At 38.8% G+C, this 15193-nt stretch overlaps 1 protein-coding gene across 6 annotated transcripts in view; it reads left to right on the forward strand.

Moving 5' to 3' along the window:
• Nucleotides 1–15193, forward strand: part of LOC126187852 (uncharacterized) — a 240019-nt gene that overhangs the window by 24857 nt on the left and 199969 nt on the right. For all 6 annotated transcript variants that reach the window (XM_049929171.1, XM_049929214.1, XM_049929197.1 and 3 more), the window contains one exon: nucleotides 7615–9981. In XM_049929171.1, coding sequence (XP_049785128.1) covers nucleotides 7758–9981 — 2224 coding nt within the window. In that variant the 5' untranslated portion in view covers nucleotides 7615–7757. The remainder of the gene's footprint in view (nucleotides 1–7614; nucleotides 9982–15193) is intronic.

The raw sequence follows: 15193 nt of genomic DNA on the forward strand, positions 1-15193 counted from the left end.
CTGAGCATTTTCAAAGTGATATTAAAGTGATTGAGGAGAGTTACCATGGACAATAGGATGTGAAAATGCTTTCAAGAGAGGCATTCCAAATGCAGAACACTTACGAAAACCATCAAAAAAGACTTTCTTCCATAAAATTATTTTAATGTATGATCTTATTACATAATTTAGACTTAATCCAAAAACTACTGTTTTGAATCCATAAACAGCATATATATTATATATAAAAAATTTCTGAAATGTCGTATTTTAAGGAGTGGAATAGCAATGAAACCTGACCTGACTCAACAAAATGAGTTGCATTTCTGGGTTTGGCATGCAGTTTAATATTAAGAATTAACTTACAAAACTGTGACCTCAAAAATGACACAGACCAGTGTTGTTCATATGACACTTTTCCCCAGATTGTAAACGGTGTCCATGTTTTGCACCTTTGATCCTTGGAAAAGAATCCCATAACCATTTAACGTGCTGATGATCTTTTTTGCAAACATCTTCAAGTGTTCATTACATTTTAATTGACAATCAATGTTCATTCCTAAAAATTTTGTGTTTGTTACATAATCATTAGGCTTATCATCTATGCTCAATGTGACAGAACTGTTTCTCCTCTTTGTGCTGAAATGCAAGATACTTGTTTCCTTTATGTTCAGTGTTACTTTGTTACGTATTGCTCACTTGCAAACCTCATTAAGGGTTTCATATGATTTCTCTGTTTGGAGTTATGGTGTTTTATCTGTTACTGTGATTTTGCTGTCATCAACACACAGAACATTTTCTCCAGGTCTTACATTCTCTGGAAAGTTGTTGATATCAGGGCTATTCAAAAAGAAGGAACAGATTTCAAACTTATTGCTTCCAAAGTAAAAAAGATAGAAATAAAATCTGAATGTTTATGTCCTGAAGTTCTTCCTCTGAACCACCATCCTGTTCGCTATCAGAACTGTGACCACTGGATATTGTGAAATCATCCTTTTCATGTACTTCTTGATCTGTATCACTGTCATCTTCATCCATCCACTGATTAACAATTTCATCAAGCTTAGCATCATTAAAACTGACATGTTTCTGTGAACATTTTGTACTATATGGAAGAAAACAGGTATGTAATTCATGAGGTGCTGTCTAGGAGACCACAACATGTGTCAACAACACGTGTCATCAGCAAACGAAGGGGATCGTGCAACCGATGACAAGACATTATAGGACTTGCGATATAAGGAAGGTAGGGGTGTATAGTAGCACTCTGCTAGAACTGGTCATGGAGAGTGAGTTCAAAAATTTTCATGCAGTCTGAGAGACCACACCTTGTGAGTTAAGGGTTAAGAAAAGAATTGGCCCCAATACAGTATCCTGAAGCACACCTAAGTTTGTGTGTTTCTTGTCTGACAATTGTTTTGCTAAAGATTTATCATAAGCAGATATAAATAAACTCTACCTTTGCACCCTATTTTCCAGTTAAGCCTGGAACCACTCGTTTGATATTCCTCTTAAACCTAATACTTCTACCTTGTTTAGTAGTATTTTGTGGTGAATGCTGTCAAAAGCCTTGGACAAGTCTAAGAATATGTCTGTAACACAGTTATCCTTGTCAAGAGCTTCAAGTACCACTTTTGTTAACAGTGTAACAGCCAGTGATTTACTTCTCCCATTTTGGAAATCAATCTGTGCTTCGTTAAAAATTTTAATTTATTCATGCTTAGTTAAAAAGTTTTAATTTATTCATGTAACTCATTAATCTAGCTCTCATGATTGATTCATTTGTTTTTAAGAATGCTGACTGTAATGAAACTGGATTGCAGTTTTCTGTACTTGCAGAGTTACCTTTTTTTATAAGGAAACAACTATTTCATGCTTCAGGTATTCTGGAAAAATACCTGAACATGCACAGTGCATGTATTAACTTTGTTATAGCGATTTGTATGCTAATCTATGTATTCTTTGCCAAGATAACTTGTAAAGTCTGACAATTGTCTTTTTCTTAAAAAATAACGCGTTAGAAAACAAGGCTACAGGAAACAACAGACTTCATTTATTTTAAGTAGCAACCCACTCATACTGCCTGCAGTATGTACCAACCACAGCCATGCAGTAACACAGGCATATTACTTATGCTTACTATGTTCTCTTTCTTTAAATCTCAACATACTCCCTGAAACAAAACAATGTTTTTTTTTTCCTCACAAAAAGTTGTAACAATCTCTCTGAAAATGTATCTTTTAAACAAATAAAAGATTTTACATTCAATTAAATATCAACTTTTCTTTCCGTTTTTTAAAAGCAATACTGTGATGTTTTGTTAGAAAATCAGCAAGTTGGTCAAAAAGTTTGACGGTATTGTATTTGATCCAGCCAAGATTCAGTTCATCACTGATGAAATGCTACTTCACATCAATGTGCTTGCTTCTTCTTGACATTCGGCTTGCTTTTATCATTGCTATAACTTTTGTTATCCACACAAAGTGTCATTTTAATGTTTTTATTCAGCAATTATTCTACGAAAGTCTTCAAAACCTTCATCTCTTAACAACATTGAGCAGCAGATATGTATTCTGCCTCAGTAGTAGAGAGTGCAACCAGAAATGGTTTCTTACAACACCAAGTGACTGGAGCATTGTGTGAGCGCGTGTGGCCCCCCCCCCCCCCCCCCCACGCGCGCAATTGCAACTTGCACACACATCTGCAGTCTCAGATAGCTGAAACTACACTGCGAGCAGCAGCACCAGTGCGTGATGGGAGTGGCTATTGGGTGGGGGTAAGGAGGAGGCTGCGGTGGGGAGGGGGAGGGATAGTATGGTGGGAGTGGCAGACAGTGAAGTGTTGCAGTTAAGAGGGAGGGTAGGAGAGAAGGTGCGAAGGGGGGAGGGGGTAAGTAGCAGAAAGGAAAGAAATAAAAATAAAAGACTGGATGTGGCGGTGAAATGACGGCTGTGTAGTGTTGGAATGGGAACAGGGAGGGAGCTGGATGGGTGAGGACAGTGACTAACAAAGGTTCAGGCCAGGAGGTTTACGGGAACATAGGATGTATTGCAGTGAAAGATCCCACCTGCGCAATTCAGAAAAGCTGGTGTTGGTGGGAAGGATCCATATGGCACAGGCTGTGATGCAGTCACTGAGATGAGGGGTATCATGTTTGGCAGCGTGTTCAGCTACAGGGTGGTCCACTTGTTTTTTGGCCACAGTTTGTCAGTGGCCGTTCATGAGGACAGACAGCTTGTTGGTTGTCATGCCTACGTAGAATGCAGCACAGTGGTTGCAGCTTAGCTTGTAGATCACATGACTGGTTTTACAGCTAGCCCTGCCTTTGATGTGATAGGTAATGTTAGTGACTGGACTGGAGTAGGTGGTGGTGGTAGGAGGATGTATGGGACAGGTCTTCCATCTAGGTCTGTTACAGGGGTATGAGCCATGAGGTAAGGGATTGGGAGCAGGGGTTGGGTAAGGATGGATGAGTGTATTATGTAGGTTCGATGTATGGCGGAATACCACACTAGGAGGGATGGAAAGGATAGTGGGTAGGACATTTCTCATTTCAGGGCACGACGAGAGGTAATCGAAACCCTGGCGGAGAATGCAATTCAGTTGCTCCGGTCCCGGATGGTACTTCCTCTACATTTACTGATTTGATAAGTTCAGGTCTGTTTTGTTACCAGGAGGAATAAGACATTACCCTCACATGTTGGTTCTCTGTCTATGTGCTCAATGTAATTTTCGGACAAGACATCCAAAACAATGCCACACCATTCCCTGTTTCTGGCACCAGTTTCGATGGCATAACACTCCCAACCTATACCTGGCAAATTGAAGTCACCCCCTATTGTAATGGCATGATCAGGATTATTACTAATGACGAAATGATCGTATGGCATTTATTGGCCAGGATATCCCCTTTGGGGTTCGGCCGCCATATTGCAAGTCTTTTTAGGTGACACCACTTCGGCAACTTGCGTATTAATGATGATTGACACACAACACCCAGTCTCCTTCCAGGAATCGAACCTGGGCCTCCTTGCGGGGTATGCGGTAATAGTACTACTGCACTACAGAGGTGGACATTACTAATTATATTCTGAAGCGCTCTACAACTACAGAACCTGACCCAGGTGGTCTGAAAGGCATCCAATCACCATTTTTGACCATTCTTTGATGCTCAATTTCACCCAGATTAATTAACATTCAGAATCTGTGATAACCTAGCTTGATTTAATCGAATTTTTTACTGCAAAAACACGCCGCCGCCATTGGCGACTAACCTACTCTTACGATAAACATTCCAGTCTGAACTTAGGATTTCAATGTCATTGACGTCTGACTTCAACCAGCTGTCTGTTCCCAATACTATCTGTGCATTATAACCTTCTGTAAGTGATACTAATTCTGGGACCTTTCCTTGGATGCTCCTGCAGTTTACTAAAATCATATTAATCTTTTCTATCTCTGGTCTGTGGGGACCAAGATTCTCTGAGGTTGCTGTGGCTGATTTAACAGGCAAATCGTCTTTCCTGAGAGAGGGGTCCTCTAACCTAAAAAAGCCCCATGTGCACTCCACACATATTCTGCTACCCTAGTAGCCGCTTCCTGCGTGTAGTGCACACCTGACCTATTAAGGGGAACAGTAAAATTCTGCACCCTATTGTGGAGGTCAAGAAATTTGCATCCAATACCATCGCAGAACCGCTTTGCCTCTGGTTTAGACCTTACAGTCTGCTCCAAACCAGAGGACCGCGATCAACTCGGGGTGCGATGCTACAAATAGACAGCTTGTCGTGCACCCCGCGTGCATTGCTAGTTGCCTTCACCAAATCAGCCAGCCGTCGAAAGGAGATGAGGATGGCCTCAGAACCCAAGTGGCAGGCGTCACTTGTGCCGACATGTGCCACTACATGCAGTCGGTTGCACCCAGTGCGCTCATGGATGAGATCTCCTGTCAAGCATAATGAATGCACACTGGAATTCTTTCCCGCCTTGCCTGCTATCTCCCAGAGGGGCTCCACCACCCGCTTAACGTTGGAGCTCCCAATGAGTAGCATACCAACCCTTTGTACTTGTCCGGACTCGGCAGGTAAATCGACCACTGGCCCAACGGGAGAGGCATCCCGTGCTGGTTTGGAGTTATCATCAACACTGGGAAGCACCTCATACCTGTTGCTAAGATGTAGGGAGCCAGCTGTGCGGTCTGCTACCTCTTTTGCCTTCAGCCCAGTGATATGCGAACCCACCACTGTCTGCCACCCACTCTGGAGTGAGGATGGACCAGTCAGATGTTGTGTATCGGAAGCTGCAGCGACATCTGTGTCACCAGGGATTCCAGTGGCACCAAAGGTCTTGTCACTGGTGCCCCGATGTCACCACAACTTCGAGCATTAGCTAGAAGCTTGCTGACGGTAGCCAATGCAACTTCCAGCTTTTTACAGACAACAGCGAACTCTCCTTGTGTCCACTCACAACAAGCACAGTCCCTAGCCATATCGTACTGTGTATAAAATAGATATAAGGTCTCAAATGGCACTACTGAGTTTGAAAATATACCGAAGGAGAATAAAGTAACACTATTAAACAGAAATAAATTTCTCTACATGGAAAATTTACACTAGGAAGCCGCTCTGCACAAGGATATTCACAAGGCTTACGCAAAAACAAAAACTACGATTAATTTTCTAACCACTAGTCTACACAGTAAGATACACACGTACAGTTGACTTCTTTGCAGAAGTACGCGAACAAAAAACAAAGACTAAATTAATTTACAGTTTATCACACAAGTGCTGCTGCTGCTGCTGCTGCTGTGCGTCCTCACGGCTTGCCGGATGCTGCTAATTTAATGATTTCTGCTGCATCTCATGAGGTGGTTTTACACAAAAGTGGAATGAATAAGTGAAACATAAGTGAAAATAAAACAAATTTTACTTTATTATCAGCTTGCCTATGTGTAAGTTTTGAAATTATAAATAGAGCTGTCACCCTTTTTTGTAACAGTTTTGAAAAAGTTAAGTTTGTTCTCCAGAAATCTGAAACTTCCAGTGTAATAAATCTGTTTGGGTACAGAATTGGAAAGTATTGTCTTTTTTTGTTCTGTTAACACTTTTTTTCTTGCCTAACTTCAGCATGACAGCTACCAAATAGGACACACAGCACACTCAGACAGCTGTACTTCAACACTTGATTAGATGGAGGTCACTGCTAAGAATTCATAGTGCTTCCATTTTGTATTTAATGAATTTCATGAATAACGATGAATGAAGCATTAGAGAAACCAAAATTTCAGAACAGATTTCGAGAGTGCAAGCAAATGTTTTTAAAAAAAGAGCATATCTGGTTTAAGAATAAAAAGAATCTGTGTTAACTCCAAAATTTGGTTTGGAAAATGTGGTTTCTTACTCACGGAGGAGATTACAATCTGATTCACATTGAGGTCATTAATGACAGACAGCTCTTCTGTGTTATGCATGATTCTGGTATATTCATACGACTTGTGAACCAACCTATAGTTCAGTTGAAAAGTGAATTATGGCACTTATTTGCATATACCGCTTAATGTAATGAGACATGGCCTTAAACCTTTGCATTATTAGTAAGGCAACTAATTGACAGAGCCTTATCAGCATCTTTTTATTCTATTGAGATATGAAACATTTTTACTCTGTGCATATGTCTAAGTATAATAGCAAATATTCTCTAGAATCTTCTGTACAGAGTTTTTTATTGGGGTTGTGGAAAGTGAACTGTAAGAGTGGAGAGAAAAGTTGAATACTCAATGTATTCAGGCCTTATTTTCTCCCTGTTTCACTTTTCTTTTGCCTTGTTGTAAGGATCAGTGATATAATCTTTTCCCCTGTTTCTTTCTGCTAAGTGCTATTTTGATTACTAGTTAGTGGTTTTAAATTTATATGTAATTCCTGCTGTTGTACTTATTATTTTTGAGAGATTGATACCATTTTATTACAATGTGCATTGCATATATGCTAAGTCACAAATACACTTATTGTTGTATATGTTTTCTCATTTTTTACCTTTCTGCATAGAAATTTCAATATCAGTAGTTAAATGTTATAAAAACTGGAAGTGTGCATTGATATTTGCTTAATGCTATCTTATGTGGTTTGTTTCTTCTCTTTAGGTTTGATTGCCCATCACTTAATTCCTGTTTCTTCCTTTCTCTCTGCTCTCCTTCCTTCTCCTTTCAGTTAGTTCCTTTTCCCTGTTACTCCCCTATTCCTCCACCCTGCCACCATCAGTTACCTGAAGGAAAGTCCATTAATCTCTGTTACTGTGTCCTGCTCCTGTCTTGAATATGCACACTATTTGACCAACTTTCTTCCCTTGACTTCTGTGTTCTCTCCGTCTTCCGCTTCCCGTATCAGCACACTCATCACTAGTAAAGTGGACTTAGAATTTCCTGTATGTTTGGACTACCTACTGTGAAAAAGTACAAGAACTTCAAAATATTATTAGACATCACTAGGTATTATGTACATGTCAGCCAGTATGTCTTTTATCTTAGAGGTGGCTGATGACCATTTGCATTCCATACACGATATGACAATACTGTAACACTTTTATTGCTTGTGTTTAGTTTGGTAACATTGCTAATTATAGAATATAATTATTTTTCAGGTGTGCTTCTTGTATGGCATGGTTATAAACATAATTGGGAGGAATACGAACTACAGCTTAATAGTTCTCAACTTAATCAGTGAGAAGAATGCAGTGTTTTTATTTTTCATGGAATATGATTGCAGGCATCCACGGCAAAAGATATGAGTGACACTGATGATACTGATCTCCTTTTGATTATTCCTCCAGATTTTTTTAATGTGCGCTCATCTGATTCTGAGGACTCGGAATTTTCGGTTATCAGAAGAGACTCTGACATCAGTCGTCACATTGTGCAAGATCTGGTTAATCATGTTAATCAGCTTGAGTCCAGAGTGTGTACAATTGAAAGTAAGGAAAATCTAGTTTCAAATGGCAGAAGTCTTGACTGCTCAGTGGCCGTCGACTCTGCAGATATAAAGCACGGTGATGTGGCTCTTAGTTTCTATTCAATGACATCAACAGGTTATAGATTTGGAACCAGTTTAGATTGTAACAGAAGTGCACTGCGTACATCTTGGAAGCAGAAGCCCCAGTCGCTCCCTACTACTCCAAGCACCCATCACCAGAGGCTTCAGCTAATACCTGATATTTTAGGACACTCTTACACTAATGCAATTCATGGACGAGAGAATATTCGTTCATGTACAGGAAATAGAATTCCTGACGACAGAATAAAGAGCAGCACATCACTTGCAGACAATTTACCAAAAAATGATTCAGCTCGGACTGCGTTATCTGACAGCAGTGATAGTTACCCTCTATTCTCAGAACCAGATGACCAAAGAACAATGTCTTATCAAGACTTGAGTTTCTTGAGTGAAATTGATGAATTCCTTGAAAGTAAAAGAGCAGTTTCACGAGAACATGAGATTACATCTGATCTCATGGCAAACAATGACATTAAAGGTAAACTGGAAAAGAACAATATAAACAGTAATAAAAAGGGTAGCAGCTTTATAGAATTTGACAGTATGAACAAGCCTTCTTCATTATTCCATCCTGATGTGAATTCTATTGTTTATGATACGAAAAGGTTAACATTGTCTGATGTTGATAAACTACTTTTGGAAATGGAGAAAAAGCAGTCTGAAATAGAGCAAAAATTAAAACTTGGTAGACCTTCTTATCACTCTTCAGTGCCTGTGTCAAACAGTTGTGATAGACCGTCTTCCATATTTTCTGATAGCAGAAAGCAGTCTGATGATAGAAATCACAGTAAATTTTCAGTACCTGACTCTCAAAGTTATAAAGGAACTATAAATTCCATTGGCAGATGGAAAGAGGTGAATGATGAAATGCTACCTGCTGCACGTGATGTATGCACAGAAGGCAAAAAATCTCTTGAGAAAGAAGAAGTAGAGAAAATGTCAGTACCTAAAAAATTATCCATTGTAGGTGATAATATTTGTTCAGTACCTGACTTAGGATATGGTGTTCGAAACATAATGATGCAGCCATCAAGCAGTGCAGATCACGAGGCACTGCTAACTAATTCAGCTGATCAGAGAGGACATGTTACAAGTAGAAATATATATGTAAAAGGAAACGAAGTTCCTAAACAATATGCCACAGAAGAATCATCAGTATGTGCTTCTATGCTTAGGGATAATATTGGCTCAGTGCCAGACTCAGAATATGGTGTTAAAAACTTAATGATGCAGCATTCAGAGAATGCAAACCACCCACCAACACAGAATGTTTCAACTGATGAGAGAAAAAGTACTGCAAGTGCAAATATCCTAGCTAGTCATACTACTTTAATAAGTATGAGTGAATCGTTGAACCATTTACCCAGCACGAACCCTACAAATATATCAGATGCAAGTAATAGAACCGATGTAACCCTACCGGTAAGCAGTGAAGGCAGACTGACAGTGCAGTCCAGCAATAAAGAAAATGAAGTGTTATGTCAAATACTGGATAAACCATACCAGCCACCCTCTCATGGTTCAATGCGAGTTACTTCAAGACATTTCACCAACATACTTGAAATTGATGAAAAAAATAACAAGAATCAAACAGAATGTTACACAGAAGATAACAGAAGTAAGTTGCAGCAACCATTTGGTATTGCTGCTTCCTCAATGAACAATGTGGGAGATAAGATTGTTCCCAATGAATATCAGGGCTTCCACAATATGACAAAATGTGGTGAGCAAGTTGATTCTGGAGTTGTGAAACAAATGGACCAGGCTGTTAATAGTGGAAGGAACTCAAATGATGATACAGACACTATTACAAACAGAAGAGTGAGGGAAATGCCTAGCAGGAGGATGGATTTCAGTGGTCATACATATTCTGGGAAATTCATGAAGAAGAAAGTTGAATTTTCCAGGGAATCCTCTAACACTCACATCAAAGGCAAATCAGGATCATGGACTGATGGTAAGAATTAAAATCAATCAAATATTTTATTGCATGAAGTACATTTCTGTTTTCTTTTGTTGACAGTGCATGTACTATGTGAGTACTGGATGTTACAGTTATAAACTAGTCATTTAGGTTGATGTATTGTTCCTAATTTTGGATGCTGCTTTACTTCCACTCTCGATCATGGGAGTAATGTTGGTGTTTTTATGATATTCTTTTAAGTGACACATATCTTGATGCGTTTTCACATACTGGATACTTGAGTTTGGTCTGAGCTGTGTGATCCATTTTACAGGGGAAAAATATCCACATAACAGCTGCATTTTTTCTTTGAACTTTATTTGCAGACTTGCTTTGGAACTTATATTTCCATTACCAGCACTGCACAATGATAACTAAAGTTATGCTAGTAATGTAAAGTAAAAGATACGCACACATTGTTTTTTTATTCATTTTCCTTATATCATAAAATAAGCTTACAAATATATTATTTGAAGCCCTAGAATATTCAAAGTATTTGAATATTTTAACTCTCATACTATAACAAGTCCTAAAATAGGTTTCATTGGTGGTAAATCCTGATACAATTAAAATTTTTAACTCGTCACATTTAAATTTGAATATTTTAACCATGATTAGTTCAAAATCTGGAATGTAACATCTTGATGTGTCAGTGGTACAACTTATTTTAGGACTTGGCATAATGTGAAATTCATATCCTTATTTTGCAATAGAAAGAAAATTACCTTAAAAAGTATAGTCTTTACCTTTTATTGTTCATGTAATAATTTTTTCTTTTATAGTACAATGCTGGTAATGTAAATGTAAGTTTCTGTAACAGGCCAGCAAGAAAAATGGAAGCCGTTTGGTTGATATTCTTCCTATAAAAAAAGGCACATATCCTATGAGTAATAGCAAATTGAGGGCATTTTAAGATCTAGTTAAAGGCATCAGTTCCTAAATACAATAAATTCTATACATATTTCATTGATTGTGAATGGATGTAACTCAAATTTGGTTTTGTTCAGTCTCAAGGTGAGCTATAGGCTGGTCATGTAAGTTAATTCTTTCAATCTGGGGCAGAAATCACTCCCAAATTTCTTTGGCTTTCACAGATCTGAAAAGAAGTGCCTGGGAAGACCTTTTGATTCCATAGAATCTCTTGAACTCTACACTAATCGTCTGTGTTTGGTTAAATATTTTTAGTTGTTTCAGCAGCTATTGAGAAGCCTTAACATTAAATCAAACAAAAGAATCTGGGAGGCTAGTTTCAAGAAAACTTGATAAATAAAGGAAAATCTCATTGAAACACCACACACACACACACACACACACACACACACATGTTGTTAAGTTTTGGTTGTAGTCAGAAGCAATATGGAACATTTGACTATGTGCCTTTATTTCATTACCATAAGGCATTACAAGTGACTGCTGATACGTTCAAATGGCAGGTAGCATCAGCAGGATTGCTGCTGATTTCCTTAACCATACTTGGCCATGTGACCTACTACTGTTTCTAATGGTTTTCAGTATTTTGCTTCCTGCAGCTCTCAGATATTGAAGAAAAGACATTTGTAATTGTTTACACCAAAGGTACTATTGATTTATTTATTGGCAATGTAGTTTCTGGCTTTGCCCATTTTCACAAGCCACCTAATACAGAGAACAAAATATTATGAGTGGATATGTTGAAAGATGATAACAAAGCTATCAGTAATAATGTGGTGCAGATAATAACTACTTAGATAATTTGTACTTGGGATATACACTAATGTGACCACCTGTCAAAAGCCTGAATAACCACCTCTCACAGTGCGGACTGCTGCAAGATGTACAGCAAAGGAGTTGATGAGGTTCTGGAAGATACTGACAGAGGTGTGGAGTCAAGCCAACGCCAGTGTTTTTGCCAGATGTGCTAGGTTTCTTCGTTGAAGATCCATGACATAAACAGCCCAATCGAGTTTATTCCACAGATTCTCAGTTGGGTTTAAATGTGGGGAGTTTTGTAGCCAGGGGAATATGGCAAACTCATCCTGGTGCTCTTTGAGCAATGCTTGTACACTACTAGCTGTTTGACATGTGTTGTCCTGGTGGTAGGTCGAGGGTGACAGTTATTGAACTATATTAAATAAAATCATCATGACTTATGAACAGTTTGTGTTAGGACATTCAAACTGCACGGTTGGCCGTGGGGCATAATGGGAGTTAGTATGTGCATGCGCATTTGGGTTAGTGACGAAGCCCTCTTTCATTTGGATGAGTTTGTTAATAAACAAAATTGGCACTTTGGGGGACTGATAATACACAGTTCCCGATTAGTCTCTTCATCCTCAACAGGTGACTATGGTGTGCAATTTCCAGTCATGGAATAATTGGTGCAATATTCCTTGTTGGCATGGTGACTACCGAATGGTACATGAAGATATTGGAAGATGATTTCATCGTCATTATCCAAAGTGATCTGATTCTGAAAAGATGTGGTTCATGCAATATGGTGCTCAACCCTATCGAAGCATGAAAGTATTTGATGTCCTGGAGGAGCACTTTGGGTACTGCATTCTGGCTCTGGGATATACAGAGGCCACATGCGTTGGCCTTGATTGGAGCCATATTCTCCGGATCTGAACACATGCGACTCCTTTTTGTGGGGATATATTAAAGACAAAATGTACAGCAGTAACCCCAAAACCATTGCTAAACTGAAAACAGCCATTCAGAAGGTCATTGACAGCATCGATGTTCCGGCACTTCAGTGAGTCATGTAGAATTTCTCTATTCGTCTGCGCCACATCATTACCAATAATGGCAGTCATATCAAACATCTCATAACCTAAATTCGAATATCTGTAGTGATGTTTACATGTTGAATAAAGTGTGTGTGCACACCTTAGTTTATAACAAATGCTCATGTCCCAAACAGGTCACTAACACATCGTAAAATGTCGATAGCCGAGTTTCATCTACTGTTATAAACTACGGTGTGTGCACACACTTAATTCAACATGTAAACATCACTGCAGATATTCGGATGTAGGTTATGACATGTTTGATATGACTGCCATTATTGGCGATGATGTGGCATTAATTAATTAATTAATTAATCATGTTTTGTGTTCCATCAGACACATGGCCATTGGTGTGTACAGGGTGAAATGTCTGAAAGTAAACACCCTGCAACAATCTTCAGAAGGGTCCAGGCCGGAGGAGAGTATAATGGCAGGGGGAAAGTTTTCTTGGCATTCCCCACATGGTCTCCACAATGGATAAACATATAAACACAAATATGCGACTATCCTTGGGGCCTATGTCCACCTCCACAGGCAGTTTGTTTTTCCTCGGCACGATGGTACAAGGTGACAATTATTGAACTATATGAAAAAAAAAGTGTGTTTGAACCATGACTATGCAGCAAGGAAAATAAGTGTGGGCTTGAGTACCAATTATCAAGGTAGAGGGTATGTCCATTCTAAGTAGGACTTTATACGTGTAGCCACTACATCACCACTTTTCCCCAAATTGTGGAACTCTGTTTCTGTTGATGTCCCTGTATAAATAAGGAAATCTAAGACACAGCCAGTCTTCCAATCAAATAACACAAATGTTTTTATTCTGAATCTACTCTGTTTCGATGGAATGAATTGTCTGAAAGATAAGAGTCCTTTGAATGATAACAAACTTCCATGAATTCGGAATTTCTAATGTGGATTAAATACATAACGCAAAGCTGTAGAGACTTTATTGACAATGTTCCTAATTTTGAGTAATCTGTCTCCTTCAGTATTGGCAGAGTTGTTATTGAAATGTAACATTGTAATAAGTAACAAAAAATAGTCTCTTGATAAAAGTTCACTAAGAATTGGAGCATTTAGAACATCATCTCCTGTCTAGTATTCGCTAATTTTCAGTTATTTCACACTATGCATCAGAAGACAAACAGCTATGAAACATTGTTGTTGTTGTTGTTGTTGTTGTTGTTGTTGTCTTCAGTCCTGACACTGATTTGATGCAGCTCTCCATGCTACTCTATCCTGTGCAAGCTTCTTCATCTCCCAGTACCTACTGCAGCCTACATCCTTCTGAATCTGCTTAGTGTATTCATCTCTTGGTCTCCCTCTATGATTTTTACCCTCCACACTGCCCTCCAATACTAAATTGGTGATCCCTCAATGTCTCAGAACATGTCCTACCAACCGATCCTTTCTTCTAGTCAAGTTGTGCCACAAGCTCCTCTTCTCCCCAATTCTATTCAATACCTCCTCATTAGTTATGTGATCTACCAATCTAATCTTCTGCATTCTTCTGTAGTACCACATTTCGAAAGCTTCTACTCTCTTCTTGTCCAAACTATTTATCATCCACGTTTCACTTCCATACATGGCTACACTCCATACAAATACTTTCAGAAAAGACTTCCTGACATTTAAATCTATAATCGATGTTAACAAATTTTTCTTCTTCAGTAAAGCTTTCCTTGCCATTGCCAGTCTACATTTTATATCCTCTCTACTTCGACCATCATCAGCTATTTTGCTCCCCAAATAGCAAAACTTCTTTACTACTTTGAGTGTCTCATTTCCTAATCTAATTCCCTCAGCATCACCCGACTTAATTCGACTACATTCCATTATCCTCGTTTTACTTTGGTTGATGTTCATCTTATACCCTCCTTTCAAGACACTGTCCATTCCGTTCAACTGCTCTTCCAAGTCCTTTGCTGTCTCTGACAGTATTACAATGTCATCGGTGAATCTCAAAGTTTTTATTTCTTCTTCATGGATTTTAATACCTACTAAGAACTTTTCTTTTGTTTCCTTTATTGCTTGTTCAATATACAGATTGCATAACATCGGGGATAGGCTACAACCCTGTCTCATTCCCTTCCCAACCACTGCTTCCCTTTCATACCCATCGACTCGTATGACTGCCATCTGCTTTCTGTAAATTGTAAATAGCCATTCTCTCCCTGTATTTTACCTCTGCCACCTTCAGAATTTGAAAGAGAGTGTTCCTGTCAACATTGTCAAAAGCTTTCTCTAAGTCTACAAATGCTAGAAACGTAGGTTTGCCTTTCCTTAATCTTTCTTCTAAGGTAAGTCGTAGGTTCAGTATTGCCTCACGTGTTCTAACATTTCTACGGAATCCAAACTGATCTTCCCCGGGGTTGGCTTCTATCAGTTTTTCCATTCGCCTCTAAAGAATTTGCGTTAGTATTTTGCAGCTGTGA

Source organism: Schistocerca cancellata, chromosome 1 (genome assembly GCF_023864275.1).
Source record: "Schistocerca cancellata isolate TAMUIC-IGC-003103 chromosome 1, iqSchCanc2.1, whole genome shotgun sequence".
Lineage (NCBI taxonomy): Eukaryota > Metazoa > Arthropoda > Insecta > Orthoptera > Acrididae > Schistocerca > Schistocerca cancellata.